The 20299-nt window shown below is 47.4% G+C and overlaps 2 protein-coding genes across 7 annotated transcripts; one reads left to right on the top strand and one right to left on the bottom strand.

Annotated features, from left to right (window-relative positions):
- Positions 1-549: 549 nt before the first annotated feature.
- On the bottom strand, positions 550-14448 carry Tacc3 (transforming acidic coiled-coil containing protein 3). 5 transcript variants are annotated; one of them, XM_076938292.1, is made up of 16 exons: positions 14313-14442; positions 13581-13657; positions 11901-12063; positions 11633-11775; positions 8659-8740; positions 7628-8288; positions 5869-5921; positions 5449-5552; positions 4460-4547; positions 4278-4379; positions 3779-3855; positions 3656-3699; positions 2866-3026; positions 1173-1279; positions 956-1076; positions 550-758 (listed from the first exon to the last, which is right to left on the bottom strand). In XM_076938292.1, exons 3-16 carry the CDS (start codon positions 12060-12062, stop codon positions 693-695), a joined length of 1971 nt encoding a protein of 656 aa, XP_076794407.1. In that variant the 5' UTR covers position 12063; positions 13581-13657; positions 14313-14442; the 3' UTR covers positions 550-692. The 5 variants fall into 5 exon arrangements, with proteins under 5 accessions (XP_076794407.1, XP_034364348.1, XP_076794410.1 ...); XM_034508457.2 differs by lacking the exon at positions 13581-13657 and having other exon boundaries at positions 14313-14448; XM_076938295.1 differs by lacking the exon at positions 13581-13657 and having other exon boundaries at positions 11633-11763; positions 14313-14448.
- A 505-nt stretch (positions 14449-14953) lies between these two features.
- On the top strand, positions 14954-19801 carry Tmem129 (transmembrane protein 129, E3 ubiquitin ligase). Of its 2 annotated transcripts, none has more exons than XM_034508459.2 (4): positions 14954-15408; positions 17232-17706; positions 18130-18289; positions 18388-19801. In XM_034508459.2, the coding sequence occupies exons 1-4, from the start codon at positions 15204-15206 to the stop codon at positions 18634-18636; spliced, it is 1089 nt and encodes a 362-aa protein (XP_034364350.1). In that variant the 5' UTR covers positions 14954-15203; the 3' UTR covers positions 18637-19801. The 2 variants fall into 2 exon arrangements, with proteins under 2 accessions (XP_034364350.1, XP_076794411.1); XM_076938296.1 differs by having other exon boundaries at positions 15130-15517; positions 18388-18733.
- Positions 19802-20299: the final 498 nt, after the last annotated feature.

Raw genomic sequence — 20299 nt, 5'->3', positions numbered from 1 at the left:
TCTACAGGAAATCACCTTAAGCTCAGTAAGAAAACAACTCAATAGCTTCAGGAAGTCTCTGAAACCACCCAAATTTTCTGGACCCCGACTCCCTTCCCAAGTTTATATAATAGCAGTTCTCAACCTGACTCTTTTTTTTTTTTTTTTTTTTTTTTTGGTTTTTTGAGACAGAGTTTTTCTGTGTAGCCCTGGCTGTCCTTGAGCTTAGAAATCTGCCTGCCTCTGCCTCCCAAGTACTGGGATTAAAGGCGTGCACCACTGCCCAGCTAACCTGTGACTCTTGAATGACTCTTTCACAGGGGTCACCTAATATCAGAAAACAGATATTTATGTTATGATTCATAACAACAGCAAAACTATAATTATGAAATAGCAATGAAAATTTTGTGGCTGAAGGTTACTACAGCATGAGGAAGTGTATTAAAGGGTCCCAGCATTAGGAAGGCTGAGAACCACTGTATATAAGGATCGCAGAGAAACTCAAGTAAGCTGAATGACCTGGAAAAAGAGGCAATTGAGCCTGTTATAAACAACAGGACCTGGGCTGACTTTGAGCTTGAAATTAAACTTTAGTCTTTTCAAAGTAATGAAACTTAGAAATGAATAGAGGTTAAATAAACCACACATAAGAGAGAAATCAGACGAACAAGGAAATGGGCAGACAGAAGAGGGCTGGTGATAGTTGGCTGTGGTCAGATCTTCTCCATCTTAGAGATGAGGTCATCACAGATCCTGGTCAGCTCATCATTTTCTTTAGTCTGAAGGAGAAAAGATGAGGCTGGTTTCTGTAGGGTTTCAGAGGGAATGGCAACTGGCTGGGAAGGTCCCACCCATCTCAAGTAGAAAAGGAGACTAAGAAAGGAAAAGGCTGGCTCTGGACTTCCTGAAAGATAATGTCCAGGCAACCCATGAATGAAGGCAGCTCCTGAGCAGGCCTTGGGTCTCTGTGCCCTACCTTCTGCTCCACAGTCTTCTCCAGTGAGTGGATCTGCATTTGAGCCTTCCTCAGGCTTGCCTGGAAAGCCAGCGCCTCTGCTTGGGCTTTGCTGCGTACTTGGGCAATCTCCTCATTTGCCCTTGAGGGGTACAAATAGACACAGGCTAGGCCTGGCCTAGCAACAAGCCAGCCCTCCCTCCATTGCTCCCTCCCAGGCTAGGTATCTGGTACTTACAGCCTGATCTTTTCTTCTGCATGGGCCTTTAGCGCCTGGTACCTCTGGTCTTTTTCTCCAATCTTCACTATGTATTCCTCAACACACTTCTTCAGTGAATCTTCATTCTAGAGAATAAACAAATAGGAAACATTAAAACTACACTGCTCCATCAAAGCTAGAGCCCTGTCCACAGGCTTGGCATATGGGGACCCCTGGGGTTAGATGCAGACTGTAGATGCTTAAGGCTTTTGGAGACATTAGCGATACAGAACTTTTCTCTTTAGAAAAAGCCCTTTGAACAGCCTTGTCTGGCCTCAGTGGGAGAGGATGCCCCAGGGATGGGGAATCTGGCAGGGGTGTGGGGTGTGTGTGAGTGGTTGTGTGAGCACCCTTCTCAGAAACAAAGGGGAGGGGAGATAAGTTGAAGAACTAGGGGAGGGGAGACTGGGAAGGGAGGCAACATTTGGAATGCAAAATTTTTAAAAAGTCTCTTGAGCTAGGTATCGTTATCCATTCCTTTGATCTCAGTACTTGAAGAGGCAGGGGCAGGCAGATCTGTGAGTTGGAGGCCAGCATGGTCTATGAGGTGAGCTCTAGAACAGCCAGAGCTGTTACATAAAGAAACCGTCTTTTAAAAAAAAAAAAAAAAAAAAGTCCATCCCACCTTCAAGGTACAGAGAGAGCTTCTGGACTGTTACCTCTGGCATCTGGGCCTGATTCCCAGACCTTACTACCAGGCATCAGTTCTTACTTGAGTGCAAATCATGACTAGGACTGCCATAGACTGGCTGGTGGTAGCGGCCGTGAGGGATATATGCAGCCTTGCTCCCCATAGCATTCTCTGGGCCTCTCGTAACCATGGTGAACAGTTGACTACTGAGGGTCACAGAGCAGGATGTACTACAGCTCAGTAGCTGGTTCTTGAAATGACTTCTCCACTAGATACCATGGGGAAAGTCCCATTTCGTCCAGTTTCCCCTTTCTTGCCAAGATATTCCTGAGCACTGTCAGCTGTCCCCCAAACTCCATCTCCCAAGAATACCAATCTGTGTGTGGTGGTTTGAATATGCTTGGTCAAGGGAGTGGCACTATTAGGAGGAGTGACCTTGTTGGAGGAAGTGTGTCACTGTGGGAGTGGGCTTAGAGACCTTCTTCCTAGCCATGTAGGAGATAATCTTCTCCTGGCTGCCTTCCAATCAGGATGTAGAATTCTTGTCTCCTCCAGAACCATGACTGCCTAGATACTGCCTTGATAATGGACTGAACCTCTGAACCTGTAAGCCAGCCCCAATTAAATGTTGTCCTTTATAAGAGTTGGTCATGGTGTCTCTTCATAGCCAATGGAAACCCTAACTATGATACTTTGCCAAGGTTTCTTTCCCCCCCTCTTTTTTTCCTTTGGGGGGACAGGAGGTTTGAAAAGTTAATGGAGATTGAGCTAAGGGTCTCATGCATGCCAGACATACTACCACTGAGCAGGGAAATCCTCAGTCTTTTCTGCTGAGGCTCCTAAAGCCTCTAAAACTGTCTCACAGACCGGCTGTGCTCCTCTACCACGATCTACTGGGTGCAGCTTGCCTTGCTGATAGGATATCACACAACCTGGTGCCAAGGAAAAATACAGTCAAGAACCCAGGTACATGTAACACAGCTCATGGCGCCATATGGACTATGCCCCCTGAAGCAAAGACCAAAAGGGGATACAGCACACCTTCTGGTAGCCTTCAATCACTTCCTTCTGCTTCTCAAACCGCTTGAAAAGGTCAGAGAAGGACTTCTCCATGGAGTTCAGGTCTGCATAAAGTTGGTCTCTCTCTTTTAAAACCTTTTGGATTTTGTCTTCAGCTAGTTCCTTCTGTTTCTCAGCCTCCTCTTAAAAAAAAAAAAAAAAAAAAAAAAAAAAAAAAAAATTAAGCACCTGGGATTAGGAAGTAACCACTCCACTGGATGCCAGAGACAGCAGTAAAACAAGAAGTGAGGCAGAGCAGCAACAAAGAGATGGGCAGGTACTGGATGCCAGAAACAGCAGGTAAGGACACTACTAAGTGTCCCATAACACAAGTCCCCTGGCCCCACTTTAGGTTCTCTGGAATGTAAATGGCCCTATGTTACACAGCTGCTTTTTCCATGTCAGCCTCATAAGGAGCTTGCCTCAAGACCCAACAATGAGAAGCTTAGATTAACACCAGGATAAGTGGTTTATGGGTCTTCGGGAAAGGAGAGCAGGAAGACCTATCAGAGCCACTGCTGGATAGAGATTCCCATGTTTCCACTCTGATACTTGCAATTAATTATCTCTGGGGAGGGGAAGGCAGGACAGGGTATGGTGTGACAGTTGAACAGCATCTGTTTTGGCTATCAGCTGTTCAGTGAATGTCACATGGGTACCTCACTTCATTAAACCTTCACAGCTTCAGTGGCTTCAGAGCATGGGTTAGGAGAAGAAACAAACAATATACTGTTACCTCAAGCACAAGGTGAGAGACACAGCTGGCACTCACCCATTGATTTGTATACTATCTTCTCAAACCCATCAACGATCTTCCTATAGGAGAAGAGAGGATGAGCATCTGTGGTTCATGATATGAGCAGACCTAGGTCAGCACTGGTACCTGAACTCTTACCCCATCTCCAAATACTTCGTGGTGAGGTCTGCATTCTCGCTTTTCAGCTCCAAGTTCTTCTGCTGCAACATATTCACCTACAAAAACCACATTGCTTGGGTCAGCAGGTGGACCACAGTCAGAGGTATCTTTGGGGTATTTTTCCCACTAGGGTCTGTTTCATTAAGTCTCTGAGGATGTGTTACTGGGTTACGGTAACTCCAGTTTGAAGGCAAGTGAGGATGCTGACCATGTTCATGAGGGGGAACCTGCTATAGTAGAACCCAGCAGGGTCTTGGGAGTACCTCTTTATGTATTAACTTACATTACCCACAAGGGGGCTCCCCAACCCATTCCAGTTGGCTGTATAAAAGCAAGTACCACAGGCCCAAGTTCAGAGTGAGGGCCCTCAGAAGTGTCCAGGTGCTGTTCACTGATCTCTGAGACAGATAGAAGGATGTAGAAAATTCCTGTAGGCAGTCTGTGTGGCAAGTTTTACAAAGCAGCTACCAGGTCTCACCACTTCATCCATGTCTTTCTGGCTGTATTTCAGCATATCCACAATAGGCTCAGTAGGAAGGAGACCTCTAGGCTCAAGGACACACAGGGATGGGGCTGATACCTGTGTGGATAAAACATAGGCTCTCAAGATCACATCTCTTTGGAACACAAAAGTTGCATCAAAGACACCAAAGTACTTACAGGAACATCCAGACCTCCCAAGAAATCCAAGTCGACAAGCTTGGCTTCTACTGGGTTTCCAGAGCCAGACTCCTCTGTATCCTGTGTACTGAAACCAAACATGCAGCAAGATCACTTTATGCTCTGAGTACTGAATGGGGCATAAAAGTCAGTAGTGTTGTCTTACAAGTTTTGTGTTCAGGTCTTAGTCTAAAAACAAACACAAAACAAAACTAACAAAAGACTAGGAGTTGAGAATGGAGAACTGGGCCTGGCAGTTACTGCCTCAAGTCCCCCTTTCTCCCACCTGCCCACTCACTGTCCCTATAAGGCATGCCTGATGCTTCCCTTGCTCATAGCAAGACAGTGTGCAGACAGTGTAGATACCTTACCGTGGTGTCCTCAGTCTACAGGGTGAATTGTAGATACCTTACCGTGGTGTCCTCAGTCTACAGGGTGAATTGTAGATACCTTACCGTGGTGTCCTCAGTCTACAGGGTGAGTATCTAGTTAGAGGGGGGCAAATCTTTTCTTCCCTGGGCTCAAGGGTCTTGTGTTAGATTTAGCACATAATTCTCAGTATTATTTGATTATACTTTCTTCTAAAGTAGTCATCACCAGCCTTAGTTTTCCTAAAAATGTCAGATTTGGCTTCTGTCACAACAATTTGCATCTGCCTTTATAATACAAGTTGTTACAGATGATTCCTGAAGGAACAGACATCACTGTGGAACTAGAATTACACTCATAACAGATTGTCTGACCTGGCCCAGTTTGATACCCCTACTGTGCAATTATTGCTTGTGTGGCCTGTGTGAAGAAAGGAAAGCAGGACAGAGTTCCTTACAAACATGGACTACCTGAGAAGTGAGGCTGACTCTAGGCTCAATGTCCTGTTTCACTGTCACCATTACTCATTCTGGTAGAGATTAGCCTTTTCCCAGAAGTACATTTAGTAACAGCCACTAGATTCCTTGGCTAGTGCTAACAGCTTCAAAGGAGGGACATACCTATTTGTCAATGGGACCACCGGCATTGGACGCAAAGGGCTCTCTTTCAGAAGGGGGTCAAATTTCAAGTACAAAGACTGCTTCCTCCAGGCAGACTCCTTAAACTGAGTTGGAAAGAAGGGACAAGGAAAATTAACAGGATTCATCATTGCTTTAACAAATACATTCCCAGAAGCCAGGATGATCTTGTTAAGCAAAGTGGGCTGGGGAGACCACAACACACCCCGATGGGTCCAGGATTATCTGGGAGTGAGGGGGATCCTGGGTCAGGACTGTGCTCTAAGACAAGGGCTCTTACACTCAGACTTGTCTAGACATGATACAGCAACTATAGGATGCTCCAGGAACCAAGGATAAATGGCGTGGGCTGACTGTATTACACATTTCAGTTGAGGCTGTCATAAAAGGCTAAATACCTACCGAGGAAGTTCCAAACTGCTCCAGATAATCCACTTCAGCGCCAGTACCTAGAACTGAAACAACAGTATTAGCCATTTACCTCAAATAATGCAGGCTCTGAGGGCTGCATGCCCAAAGTAGTCAACAGAGTGAGATCACTGTTCTTTGAAATAAATTTGGAGATGTTTCCAGCACCCAAACTAGCAGCTTCCCTGCTTCTATGAAGAAAGCCCTAGGTGAGCCTCCAGTTTTATACAGAGAGAAAAACTACTTTCTTTCCCTTTGTATTCAGTAGACACTTAAAAATTCTACCCAAGGTTGACTGAATGTGAAGATGTGAAACCCATGGATAAAGACCCAACTTTTTCTTTCTAGGGACTGGCTCTCTAGTCCAGGCTGGCCTTGAACTTTTTTTTTTTTTTTTTAGATGTATGTATGTATGTATATATGTATGTATGTATATGAGTACACTGTAGCTGTCTTCAGACACACCAGAAGAGGACTCCTATTACAGATGATTATGAGCCACCATGTGGTTGCTGGGAATTGAACTTAGGACCTCTGGAAGAGCAGGCAGTGCTCTTAACCTCTGAGCCATCTCTCCAGCCCCCGCCTTGAACTCTTTAGGTAGCTCAAGAGGACCCTGAGAAAAATTTTTTCTTTTCTTTTTGTGTTTTTGTGAGACAGTTTCTCTGTGTATCCCTGGTTGTCCTGGAACTCACTCTGGGCTCAAACTCGGAGATCCACCTGCCTCTGCCTCCCAAGAGCTGGGATTAATGTGCCACAACAACCTGGCTTCTCCTTTTTCTCTGAGACAGGGTGTCTCTGTGTGGCCTTGAACTCACAGAGATCTGCCTGCCTCTGCTGGAATTAAAGCCTGTGTCACCACTGTCAGGTTGGTCATGGTGTTTCATCACAGCAATAGTAACCCTAAAACTGTACCCCATTCCCCCACTTCTAGAGACGGGGATTCTTTGTGTGATAGCCCTGGCTGTCTTGGAATTGGCTTTATAGACCAGGCTGGCCTCAAACTTACAGAGATCCTCCTGCCTCTGCCTACCCAGTGCTGGGATTAAAGGTGTATGGCTGGGAGCAAAAGTTTTGTATGTGAATTAGTCAGGGAACAGCCTGTGGAATAACAACTACCTGGAACTTGGAGGTACATAAGTGTCCACAGGGACTTTCAGAGAAATCTATGGTGAAAACTTGGGGCCACATTGTAGACATAATGTTACTGCAATCTGTAAAGATTATCTTTGTATTATTAAAATGCTGATTTCTCTGCACTCCCCCCCAATATCTAGTTGCAATCCTGACAAGGCATTGTAATGCTTATTTTAAGTATCTCCTGCCTGAATTTTGTGTCAACATTGCTCCCCACTTACTCTCAGACTTGTCAATAAAAGCTGATCAGCCAATGGATGAGCAAAAGATAGAACAGGGCTGGACTTCCTTCCAAGCCCAGGGGTGGGAGGAGAGACGAAGAGGGAGGGAGAGACAGAGGGAAAGAGGGAGAGAGACATAGAGAGGAGGAAGAAGACGACGACGACGAAGAAGAAGACAGCGACATCATGGGAACACACCTGGGTAGAGACAAACCAACGCAAGTATTTTGGCCAGCAAGTAGCCATACTAGTTTAGAGTTATAGATTAATAACTGCTCAGCTACTGTGCTGTAAAGCTTATAATATAAATCTCACAGTCTTGGTTTCATTTATTTGGGAGCTAGCTGGGACAGAGAAAAGATTATCACTTTTAAAAATGCATTTATACCACATACCTTCTGCTGGGTCTCTGAAGATCTCTTCCTTTGGGTCCAAGACAGGTTCTAGTCCCTGATGGGAAGGCTCCAGCACTGGCTCAATAGGAGGGGTCACTTGCTCACTGTTCAAGATAGGTTCTGGTCCCTGATGGGAAGGCTCCGGCACTGGCTCAATAGGAGTGGTCACTTGCTCACTGTCCAAGATAGGCTCTGGTCCCTGATGGGAAGGCTCCAGCACTGGCTCAATAGAAGGGGCCAATGACTCACTGTCCAAGATAGGTTCTGGCTCCTGATGGGAAGGCTCCAGCACTGGCTCAATAGGAGTGGTCACCAGCTCACCGTCCAAGATAGGTTCTGGCTCCTGATGGGAAGGCTCCAGCACTGGCTTGATAGGAGTGGTCACCAGCTCACCATCCAAGATAGGCTCTGGTCCCTGATGGGAAGGCTCCAGCACTGGCTCAATAGGAGTGGTCACCAGCTCACCGTCCAAGATAGGTTCTGGCTCCTGATGGGAAGGCTCCGGCACTGGCTTGATAGGAGTGGTCACCAGCTCACCGTCCAAGATAGGCTCTGGTCCCTGATGGGAAGGCTCCAGTACTGGCTCGATAGGAGTGGTCACCAGCTCACTGTCCAGAAAACTTGTGAAAGCTGAAAGGCTCGAGGAATTCAAGATTGCCTCCTAGAGAGAAAGTCAGCATCACCTTGTATAGTGAGGTTCTGGGTGAGGGAGAGCCCCACCCACTCTCTCCTTAAAATAAACCCAGATTGAGAGGCAGCTCTAGGGGATGGAAGGTAGTGTTATATCCCACCCTGTTACTAGAAGACAGCTGGTGGTCTCTTCTACCATGTTATTTTTCTGAGAAGAGGTCTTACTCTGAAGCCCTGGAACTCACTATGTAGACTGGGCTAGCCTAGAACTCAGAATCTGCATGCCTCTGTTCTCCAAGTGCTGGGAGTAAAAGTATGCACCACTGCGCCTCAATGCCCTGTTATTTTTCTATATAGTATATAATAACGTTGACAGCACCTATCCATGCACACACACATACCTGTAGCTCCACTTCTGCTCTTAGGGTCTCTGCTGCCATCTGAACCAAAGGTGCATCATCCACTGGGGCTATAGGCAGCTGGCTGGAGAGACAGAGTCATCAGAGCTGGTCTTCCCTGTGTTCCTGCTCTGGCACTGAATTATTATTTACCTCCCTCTTATGTTGATTCACTTGAAAAACTGCTCATGCTGAAAAGGTCCATGAAAATTATGAGATTGTTTCTCTGGAGGTAACAGACCATCTGGCTGCTGGAATGCTAGCACCTAGTTTCAGGTCACTGCTACCTCTAGAGTACCTAAGGACAGTGGCTTGCTGTGGTACCAACCAGTTTTCATCTGATTGGTAGCCTATGCTTTTATTTTTTTAAAAAAAAACAAAAAACAACAACAACAACTAAGAAAGAGATGCTCTTATTACATAGAGAAATCTGGCTTCAAACTCTTGATCTGACTTCCTCAGTCACAGACTTAGGATTATTGGGGACTACTTGGCCAGTGTCTTCTTGAGGACTTGGGTCTGTGGCCCCACCTGCCTAAAGAGGGCCAGTTGGGATTGAGTTCTTAAAACTAGATGAACACAAACTGAAAGGGGTCTGGGTGCCTGCTGCTGGCTCAAGGGTGCCTATAATCTTGGGACAGGCTGATGCCTTATCAATCAGGTCTGGAGTGTTCTGTTTAGCATTACTAACTAAAATAGCTTTGTGCTAAATGAACTATTTAAACTGCCCATGTCTCTCTCGATTGAATCCATTGTTTCGCAAGATAAGAACTGCAAGACTGCCATACCATCTCCTAGGTTGAAAGCCTGGCTAGACTAGAAAATAATCCCTGAAAACTCAAATACCTAGCCAATCACTCTGGTCACCCCTACCCTCTACCAAGCTCATTCCAGGAGCTATCATCTGGGCAGCTTCCTGTCCTCATATACAGGGTCAGCAGAGTGTTTTAGTGAATGGCAATATGGTACATGCATGCCTAGGCCCCCACGGGTAAGCTCACAAGTGACATAACTGGTACCACAGAGCTGCCCTCCCAGCAGTACAGGTAGAGACAACATCTTGGCTTCAAAGTAGGCTAGAGTCAAGTGCCAACCTGGCTCTGTGTTTCTGAGATTGTTATAGACCAATAGTATTTGACACCAATCTCACTGGACTGAATTTCAAAAAAAAAAAAAAAAAAAACCAAACAAACAAAATGAAGCTATAAAGTAACAAGGACACCTCAAAAAAACAAAAGATTTGGGGGTGCTTTGATAGGACAGAGCTAGCACACAGCCCAGAGAGATGCTGTGACACTAAAGAGCATAGGAGTGATGTTTTTATTTCTTATGCTTTTCTCTATATATATATTAAAAAAAAAAAAAAAAAAAAAAAAAAGGCTTCAATAGCTGAATCAGTAAAACTGGAACAAAACCAAACCAAAGTCCCTTCCTGCTCTGGATGTGTCTTTAATAATTTATTATTTAACATGCATTGGTGTTCTGCCTGCATTCATTCATATCTGTGTGAGAGTATTAGATTCCCTGGAACTGGAATTGGAGATTAGTTGTGAGCTGCCATGTAGGAGCTGGGAATTGAACCCAAGTCCTCTGGAAAGATATGTTCTTGGTGCCAGATTGGTGAAGTATTAATTTCAAGGCCCTCCTCTCTAGGCAAAAGGTTAGGATCTGCTCGTCATTTCATTTGGACTTCTACCAAGCAAATGCCCAATGTACTTATGGATGGTGCTTCTCCCATCCTTTTAGCTACACCTATTCTTAACAGTTCTTCTTTTGTATATGTTTGCATGCAGATATGCACAGTACATGCATGGTTTATGACACGCACTGTGTATGTATGCGTGTAAATGTGTAAGAAGCCAGAAGTCAACACTTACCAATCTTGCTCAACCATTCTTTACTTTTTATCTTGGAGCTCACAGAGTTAGCTAGAAAGCTGGAAAGATTCTCCTATCTCCACCTAACTAGAGCTGGAATTAGCCGTGTGTACTGCTGGCTTTTTTGATCTAGACACTAACTAAGGATTGAACTCAAGTCCTCACGTTTGTATAGCCAACAGTACCAAGGGAGCCATCTCCCAAGCCCCAATTTATCAATCATATGATAATTTCTCTCTTATGAGTCTATCTTCTCCAAGTTTTGAGCACAGGAAGCCAGATGCTAACTTTAAGCAGGAGAGAGAGATGAGCAGAACTCAATAGGAAGAAAACCATAGGTGATTTTTCCTGGAAGTAAGATCTAATTATTCCATCGAGTTATAGAAATAAAGAATAAGTGGTAGGTGTTGTGGGTTGTCCTGATGCTGTTTATTCCGATGTTAATTCTGCTTCCTCACGAGGGGCTGCCCTGATAAACAGCCCATCATGTACTAAGGGGATCTCAGGTGACCCTTCTCCCCATTCTGACTGGTCAGTAAAGGCCTGTGATTGGACAATGGAGGGGAAAGATGGGACTGGAGGTTTGAGAGTGGGGACAGGTAGAGAGAGTAGAAGAGAATGAAAGGGGAAGGAGAGAGGACAGAAGAGGAGGAGGAAGAAGCCTGAGGGACCAGGAGGAACCGCAAGTAAGAAAGGGGTGTTATAGTTGGGGAATAAGTTAGTACCATGTTAGACCTGGACAATTCAGGCTCATAGCTCATAATTATAACTGGATTGCATGTTTTTTTATATGGGCTCACTGGGGTTAGGTAGGGACACAGCAAGCAAGAGTGAAGGATGGAATTAAAAACCATCCAACCATCTCATGATTAGCTCTCAACTAATGCCAGATACCATACTTAAAGGCAGTCATCAAGAAAAAAAAAAAAAAAAAAAAGTCTACATATGATAAGACTGAAAGCTTTGGCAACAACCCTCAGTGCAGAACAGTGAAAGGCGTCAACAAGGGGGAAAAAAAGAAAAGCGGTTAGAACCAACATCCTTAATAAAATGTCAGCCCTCTTTAAAAAAAAAAAAAAAAAAAAGGCGTCAACACTTACTTCTCTTTCTGTAAGAAGACACAGTGGTCATTTTGTGATCCAATATTGTCATCCAGAGCAAAAGGAGCCTCAAGCTTGCTGGTCATATTAGGACTTAAGATCCTGTGTGTCTGTGGATCCCGAAGAGGTGTCTGAAAAGTCACCTAGTGAAAGGTGAGGAGAGTGCACATGCTCCATGATACAAGCCCTCACAAGCAGGCCCAAGTGCCACAGTGCAAGGTTGTCAGAAAGCCAATCCCAGAGACCTGATAAGTGCACACATTCTTACCTTTGTGGCTTTAGCCTGGTTCTTGGGTGGTACATTTTCTTTCTGTGACAGACGAAGAACAGAGGATCTTCCGGTAAGTTCTGGTGGCGAAAACAGGAAGTCACGGCTTTCTGAACTCTTCTCATTGGGCACATTTTCGTCGTTTAAGATACGCAGACTCATTCTGGGAAAAGAGAGTATGTTTCAGCCACTAGGAGGTCAATGATGCTGCAGAGCATGTACAGAAATGACGCACAAGTATGACAGGGAGATAGTCTACTTCCGGACAGGTAGAGCTAGTACCCTTTACAGGTACAGTTAATACTTCAAGTAGGTGTCATCTTCCAGAGAAAGCCTCAGAGTCCCTTGTGTTGCATCAGGGATACTGCTACCTCCTAAGCCAATTGCTAAAAGGGTTTAGGTAGAGAAGAAAAGAGAACCAGGTGTTTAGAATGACTCCCATTAATGCATTACACTGTAAGGCAAGAGGTAGGGGATAGAATTTTGGTTTGAAGAGAACCAAAGAAGCAGGGTGGTAATGGAGCATACTTTTAATCCCAGCACTTGGGAGGCAGAGGCAGGGGACAGTCTCATGTGTGTGTGTGTGTGAGTGAAACCTTGGGCGCTCTGGCTGAGGAGTAAGGAGAGGTACTGGGGAGGGAGGTCATCAAAAAAGAAGCTATTGCTGACTCTGCCTTAGGAGCCTTTGAGAAAAAAAATGGGAGAGACAGAACCAGAGGTTCCCTTAGTAAGAAGAGAGGTAGAATAGGTTGCTCAGCCAGGTACACAGGTCATAAGGTAAAGAGAAAAGAAATCAAGAGCAATGTTTAGGATTTTGGCCAGAAAGGATGGGGAAAGGGTACTGGGATGGATGTGGAATTTACAAGCATAGGCCTCTCTCTGGCTGTACGGAAGGCAGATGGAAGACTTCTTAGATGAAGCCTTTTAGGCAAGAAGGCAGAAGAACAGTTGGTTCAGCTTTTGCTGATGGGTAAAGGTAAGCGGCTATTTAGGATGGGGTTTTGGGGGGGTGGAGTAGGGGGATGGTATGTTGGCACCTATGAAGGGGAGGTCAAAGACTGACATGAAGTATTTTCTTTAATTGTTCTCCACCTTATTAGACTAACAGAACCTGGAACTCACTACTTCAGCAAGACTATCTGGCCAGTAAGCTCCAGGGATCCTCCAGTCTGCCTGCCCAGTGCTAGGATTACAGACAAGTGCAGCCACACCACGAAGGTTTTAGGTGGGTGCTGAGGATCTGAAGTCAAGTCCTCATGCTTGTTTGGCAAGAAGCATGTTACTGTCTGAGCCACGTCCCCAGCTCCTGGAGGGAGTCCCTGGGGACAAACCTTGACAAGCCAGGTTTGGGTTCTGAAGTCTTCTTGGTGCAGGAGTGACTATGGGGTGGGACAGGGAGCATATGGAAGTTTTGTTGTTGTTGCTGCATTTGTCCTTCTAAGATCAATTATGGGGTGAAGGCACCTATGGCAGATGATAAAGCTGAAGCTGACTGATGGTTTCCCAGGTGGAGTTTGGGGGTTGAAGGAGAAAGAATGATGAAACATCTCCCACCTGGGACAGTGAGTTGGCAGGTGTGTACAATCAAGCGATCATGAGGGGAAATACACTTTTTTTTGTTTGTTTTGTTTTTTTCGAGACAGGGTTCCTCTGTGTAGCCCTGGCTGTCCTGGAACTCACTCTGTAGACCAGGCTGGCCTCGAACTTAGAAATCCACCTCCCAAGTGCTGGAATCAAAGGCGTGCGCCACCACCGCCCTGCGAAATACACATTTCTGAGTCAAATTGTATAGGTCTAAGCATGAGGTCATCCTGGTAGCTAGAGTTGGCGAAAAAAGCTTTAGTCTTAAAGGACTCTGTTCAGAGAAGGCTGCTATAGAGAAGGGAAACTTATCAGGACCATCTGGAGCCGGGAAGAAAGCGTTTCCAAGAGAAGCCATTTATTCTGAAGTTGTGGCCAGGCTGTACAGAAAGAGGACTTAGAGGCACAGATCCAGGAACAAGAAATATCCCCTGGTGCAGTGGGTTCAGGAGGAGAGACGACAGGCAGAACAGTTTCGCAGAAAAGGTGGAGAAAAAGACTTGGGGTGAAGGATGCTCTAGCTCTGCGACACACTCGACCAGAACAGGAACCTGGAGCGGCCTCTTTGGAGGACATCAACTGGGTCAGACCGAGACCACTGGCAGGCCGGCCTGCAAAGCCCAGCCCACGAGTTTCAGTCCCGCCTAGGAGGCTAGGTGCATCCCTTAGCTCAGAAAAGAGGAGGCTGGAGAGAGAGGTGGGTCCTCAACAAAGGGAGACAGCGAAGCTGTGGAAGAAAGGAACAGCAACTTATGCTTGTAGGAATCCAGTTCCGTGGGGCCTATCCCCACCCCGCGCCCAAGGGAAAGAAGAAATAGCCGTTTACCTTACCTGCCTACGGCTGCCGAGCCCTGGGCCCGCGCGGACGCCCACTGCAAGGGAGGAAAGCCGTACCTGCTCCGCGCTAGAAAAACCAGTTGGAGAAACCAAACCAAAGAAATCCCAACAAGCCCTGCTCTCGCAGTCCGCGAACGTCGTCCGCTACGCCCGCCCCAGATTCAAACACTGGGAGTTGACGTTCCGTAGCCAATCAGCGCGCTGCAGGAGAGATCTTTGCAGAGCCGCCGCGGCCAATAGCAGGCCATACTGGTCCCGCCCTTCATGCGCAGGCAGTTCCGCTTCCGGGATTGAGAGCACAGTGGGAACGTGGGGGCGTATGGGAACTGTCGTCTAGCACCGCAGGCCTAGTGGGCTTGTTGGTAGCCAGTAACTGTGAGTTCCGCCATGGCCCAGACAATCTCAGGGTCGGCCGCGAATGCAGTTAGAGAGCAGTTCGCCCTGGCTTGGCTTTTCTCAGCTGTTAAATGGAACCAGCTGCAGTGTCTCCTCCGAACTGTTTGTAAGAGAAGCTGAACCCGTACGGGGGCGTCTGGGCGGCTCACAACTTGTGGGTCAGCCCCAGATCCTGAAAATTCCCCCACTCAATGCCGGGGGGCGGCCTCACGAGACTCAGTCTCCCAGGGTGCCCTTTGGGTCATCTGATACTAAACTTGTCTCCCGTAGTGCCCCGCGGCCAGCCTGAGGAGGAACTCCATTTCCTAGAATGCTTTGCGGGTGCCTTGACAGGCGTCTCTCAGATTACCAGAATGCCCCACGGGTATCCCGATTAGGACTCTGTTTCCCAGAGTGCCTCGCGGGCGGTCTGGCGGTGGCTGCAGCAACCTACCAACTGTCCAGAAGTGGACGCTCCTGTCTCTGCCGGGCCCGGTGAGCGGCAGCGGGATGGATAGCCCTGAGGTGACCTTCACGTTGGCCTACCTGGTCTTCGCAGTGTGCTTCGTGTTCACGCCCAATGAGTTCTACTCGGCCGGGCTCACAGTGCAGAATCTGTTGTCCGGCTGGCTGGGCAGCGAGGACGCCGCCTTCGTGCCTTACCACCTTCGCCGCACTTCCGCCACACTACTGTGTCACTCACTGCTGCCGTTGGGTGAGCCTCCTGTGTGCGGGCGGGTGGTCGGCGCTTAACTGGGCGCTTGGAGAGTTCAAGGGTGAGGAGGCTCCCAACCAGAACCGGAGCAGAAGCCGGTCAAGAGCAGGTGCAAGCAAGCGGGATCTCTGCAGCCCTGGCTGTGACCTGAGCGCTCTAGGGCACCATACGCTCTTCCCAGTTGGGAGGCGGCGGCCCAGGCGCTGTCCTGCAAGTGGTACTCGGGTGGGGCTAAGCTCCAGTTTTTGACCTCACTGCGACTGGAGTACAGAATCGTTCAGCCTGTTTGCCATGTTGGGCGATTTCTAGGAAAGGGCTCTTGATGATTCATTACAACAGGGGTTGGAGGGCTCCCAGGGAAAGGTGGGTGTAAGGAGAGCAGGCAAAGGTGAAGACGTTCAAGGTTGGGTATGTTAATGCAGACTCTTCTTTGCCTGGCTAGGTCCACAGCCCTGTCCAAGGCAATGATATGTGGTGCCTCAATTGCTAGTGGGACCTTTGAGAGGCCCATCTGTCGGCTCTTTGGAGGAAAAGTTGGGGGAACTGCTAGGGTTCAACAGTGATTGAAGTCTGGGATCCAGATGAAAGAGACCTTTGGAGGATACAGGGACAGGGAAAGATAGTGGCCTATCATACTTGCAGCTCTGGGCACAGGAGTGACTGGTGTGAGGATGCAGCAGCTTAGGCTCCAGGGAGACGGAGGCTGGTGTGGTAATGGAAACACTCAGATCTGTTTTGAGAAGATGGATGGTGGAGGAGACTCTACTGGAGAACTGGAGATGGAGCTGGCACGGCCATGTAGTTTGGTTTGGGAACCTCGTACCCTGCAAGGCAGATAAAGAAAGTGGGGCTCTGAGGCAGGACTCCTGACAAAGGGCTGTCCAGTGGGCACTCCCATGTCTGCACAAGGAACCCAAAGTTAATAAGCACAAGTCACTCAGGGAGGTCATATTGAGAGCAGACAGATAGAGCTGTCTTCTGTTGCTACATAACCATAACCAGTTATTTTAGCATGTAGTGAATTGGCTAAAAATAAACATTTACTATTGTTTTTTGCAGATTGGAGCCTGCTCAAACAATACCTTACTGTCTATAGATCATTTTGATGCTCAAGCTGTTCCCTGTTGGGTCAACAGTGCCCTAAAACTGGTTTCTTTGTTCTTGCAACATGTCCTATCATTGGGTACTTGCCTACTTTTTTTTTTTTTTTTTTTTTGCACAGCATCCCAGCTCTGAGATGGGCTATGTTGGATCTGCCTCCTCAGAGGAGGCAAAACTGAGATACCAAGACACAGCACAAAGAACTGTCTGGAGTAGGCCAGTGGTCAGTTTATGCAAAGTCATTGTTTCCTTTTGTTTTTCTAGGAATTTTTTGTTTGTTTTTCTTTGTGTAGCCATGGCTGTCCCAGAACTAGCTCAGTAGATAAGGCTGGCCTCAGATCCACCTGCCTCTGCCTCCTGAGTGCTGAGATTAAAAGCATGAGTCACCACCAACTGGCAACTTTGATTTTATTTTTTTTCTACTTGGCTATGTCTGTGAAGTTATAGCAGTAAATTGAAAACATTTACCTCTAATATGTGGTACCATTGCTCTGGCTAAGGGCTGAGGCAGGCCTGCTGTGGAGATCAGGAATAAAAGCAACGTGTCCTGGGAGCTAATCATGCCCTAGGTGACCAAGACAAGGCTTAGGGCTAGCAATAAAAAGGAAATAGCTCTTCCCTTCCCCCAGGTAACACTTCAGACGGGTCTTCAGATGGGTACCATGGGAGGAAGATAGCCCCCAGCAGCCAGGTCTTCCCCTGAGTTGTCTTTTCTTCTGCAGGCTATTACATGGGCATGTGCTTTGCAGCTTCAGAAAAGCAGCTCTACTCCCCTGGTCAGGCCCCAGAAGCCTGGCAGCTCTTCCTTCTCCTGGCTGTGATCCTTCCCCTTGTCTCCTGTACTCTGATCTACTATTGGTCCTGGGATAGGTGGACCCGACACCCACTGGCCCAAACCCTGGCCCTCTATGCCCTCCCACAGTCTGGTTGGCAGGCGGTCGCCTCTTCTATCAACACAGAGTTCCGACGGATTGACAAGTTTGCTACTGGGGCACCTGGTGCCAGAGTGATTGTAACAGACACATGGGTAATGAAAGTGACCACATACCGTGTGCATGTGGCTCAGCAACAGGATGTTCACTTGACTGTGACAGAGTCTCGGCAGCATGATCTCTCACCAGACTCAAACCTACCTGTGCAGCTTCTTACCATACGTGTGGCAAGCACCAGCCCTGGTACACAGCCCTTTGATATCCGGTAAGTACATGGTAATTATGGATCATGCACCTCTTTAAGAGGTGTTAAGGGTAGAGGAGGACTGAGGCACCTATGTGACATTGGTCAATTGACCCCTTTAGTGTTACCCTCCTTCACGGTCTTCTCTTGCCTTCTGCTTTCTTTTTGTTTCTCCTTGTGCTCTATCATTGAGCTGTTCCTATACTTTCTTGGGATGGCCTAGGAATTTAGTTTGGTGGCACTTTAGCTCCAGACTCTCCCATCCTCTCTGCTGGGGATGAGTGACCAGTGAGTATGTGGACTTTGCCTTCATGGCCATCTTTAGTGGATACTTTACTAAGGTGGCTTGTTTTTCCTGGCTATGCTTGCTTTTGATTCTGAATGGCTTTAGGTTGTGGACCCAAGGGCAGATTGTCTCAGCTCATCAAGCCATGTCTCTTGCAGACTGAACTCATCTGAATATGGCGAACTATGTGAGAAGCTCCATGCCCCAATCCGAAGTGCAGCCAACGTGGTCATCCGCCAGAGCCTGGGTGACCTCTTCCTAGAAACATTTGCTTCCCTTGTGGAGGTCAACCCAGCCTATTCAGTACCCAGCAACCAGGTGGGGGCTGGCCCAAGTGGGAGAGTGGGTGGGACTTCTCCCAGGACAATCTTGTAGGCCTTTCTGTAACCCCCTTTGTTTCAACTACTTCTCTGTAGGAGCTTGAGGCCTGTATAGGCTGCATGCAAACACGGGCCAGTGTGAAGCTGGTGAAGACCTGCCAGGAGCCAGCGGTGGGCGAGTGCCAACAGTGTTACTGCCGACCCATGTGGTGTCTCACTTGCATGGGCAAGTGGTTTGCCAGCCGCCAGGATCCCCAGCGCCCTGACACCTGGCTAGCTAGCCGTGTGCCTTGCCCCACTTGCCGTGCCCGCTTCTGCATCCTGGATGTGTGTTGTGTACGCTGAACATCACAGTGTATTCTGTGTCTCCACTAGCCACTTATGGGGAGTGACTAAAGCTCCTTGACTTCAGCAAGGGGTTCTAGTTAAAGCACACACTTAATCTACAGCCACTCTCTACCTTGAGTCTATTGTCAGTTGAAGTTTTAGAAGAAATTCTCATGAGAATGCCCTATCCCAGAACCTTCTTCCTGTTTACTCCCAGGTGGGGCTGATATGCCACATAGAATGCTCCAAAGCCCCAGGACATTGGAGTTTGGCCCAAGAGCCTTTATTTGGCCTGTTTGCCTTAATTCTATTACAGATCATACCTGTACCTCAGTTACAAATCAGACCTACATCTGTCCCAGGCCCTGTGGTGTTGGGTGGACACTGACAGTTGAGAGGGTCACTAGGATGCCACTCCAGTGTGAGGTCCTTTTCTAGGGTATCCTGGTGGCTGTAGCCAGCCAAGGGACCACTTCTCCATAGGAAGGCAAGGGCAGCAGCCTAGGGCCAGGACAGAGTACTCTCCCAAGTTACTCATGAAGGTTGCACATGCTTTAGAGGGTCCACAATGCTTTGATGTCTTGTCTTGCTTCTCTAGTCCAGGAGAAGCCAAGATCTCACACTCCTAACCCTAGGCAAGGGTTTTTGGGAGCCAAGGACCAGAGAGCCATAGCACTATCCAGAAAGAAACTCCCCAGGAATGCAGCACAGGGTTAGCCAAGGCCCTTGTGGGGTGCTTGGATCGTGAGAGGATACCTCAGTGGTTAAGGTTCTGATGGATGTACTACTCACTTATCTATGGTACAGATGGGTGGGGAAGAGGCTGCCTTTTACCCTCCATCTCTGACACAAGTGTAGCTGCTAGAGGGAGGACCTCTCCTTCAACGTGTGGTCTCGAAGCACCTACATTTAGTTGTTGAACGCAGTAGTGACGGACCAAGCTAGCCCGTTATCCAGCCAACACTGCTGCACCTAACCCCAGGGATTTGCTCCCAGAGCAAACTCAATTCTGCCTGTCCCTAAAGTATGACCAGGAGTCAGCCAGTTTCGAGGGCTGTCTGCCTAGCAGACACCAAGTGGTTTTTGAGATTTATTTTTTAACCACAGAAGAGTTAATTTTATACAGATAAATGTAAATGTAGCTAAATGACACAGTATTTAATAAAGTGTTCTTTTCAAGTGATGTACTTCATTTTGTTTAACCTAGTAGTAAAACCAAACTTTTGCAGTATTTTAGATAGTGACTGCAGCATGTTGGGAAAGTCAGATGAATATAGTCACAGACTAGAAAGCCGTATTAGGAACCAGTGTCAGTGCTTAGTGCGTTCAGGTTATCACCACTATCCCACCCCTTCGCGCTGCTCTGTATCAGATCCACTCCTAAAAAGGGAAGTCATGATTGCCTACATCATTTAGGACTAGGACAGATGGGATCTGCAGGGGCCTCAAGCACCAGAGACAGGGCAAACAGCCTTGCAGGGAAAAAGAGGCCACTAAGTTTGTTGGCTACTAATGCATGGCTAGTACTGTTTTAAAACTGGGTTTAAGCTAGAGGCGGGCGCTCCCGGAATATTGTGGGGGCGGGTAGAAGAGGCCAGTCAAGATGTTGGACTGTCTGTGTTCCGGCCCTCACCGTGGCCACGCCTCCTTACTTTGAGTGGCAATGGCGCGCACTGCCCAA

This window comes from Arvicanthis niloticus, chromosome 7, assembly GCF_011762505.2.
Source record: "Arvicanthis niloticus isolate mArvNil1 chromosome 7, mArvNil1.pat.X, whole genome shotgun sequence".
In the NCBI taxonomy this organism is placed as follows: Eukaryota; Metazoa; Chordata; class Mammalia; order Rodentia; family Muridae; genus Arvicanthis; species Arvicanthis niloticus.
Note: the sequence above shows the minus strand (reverse complement) of the source record. Positions and strands in the feature narration are given on the sequence as shown.

Coding starts and splice junctions, on each gene's coding strand:
- Tacc3 (XM_034508457.2), bottom strand. CDS start 12,062: ATGAGTCTGCGTATCTTAAACGACGAAAATGTGCCCAATGAGAAGAGT. Junction 11,776..11,900: donor ACCAGGCTAAAGCCACAAAG/GTAAGAATGTGT, acceptor ACCTTTCACTAG/GTGACTTTTCAGACACCTCT. Junction 1,077..1,172: donor GCAGAAGAAAAGATCAGGCT/GTAAGTACCAGA, acceptor GTACCCCTCAAG/GGCAAATGAGGAGATTGCCC.
- Tmem129 (XM_076938296.1), top strand. CDS start 15,274: ATGAGTTCTACTCGGCCGGGCTCACAGTGCAGAATCTGTTGTCCGGCT. Junction 17,707..18,129: donor ACACAGCCCTTTGATATCCG/GTAAGTACATGG, acceptor TGTCTCTTGCAG/ACTGAACTCATCTGAATATG. Junction 18,290..18,387: donor ATTCAGTACCCAGCAACCAG/GTGGGGGCTGGC, acceptor ACTTCTCTGTAG/GAGCTTGAGGCCTGTATAGG.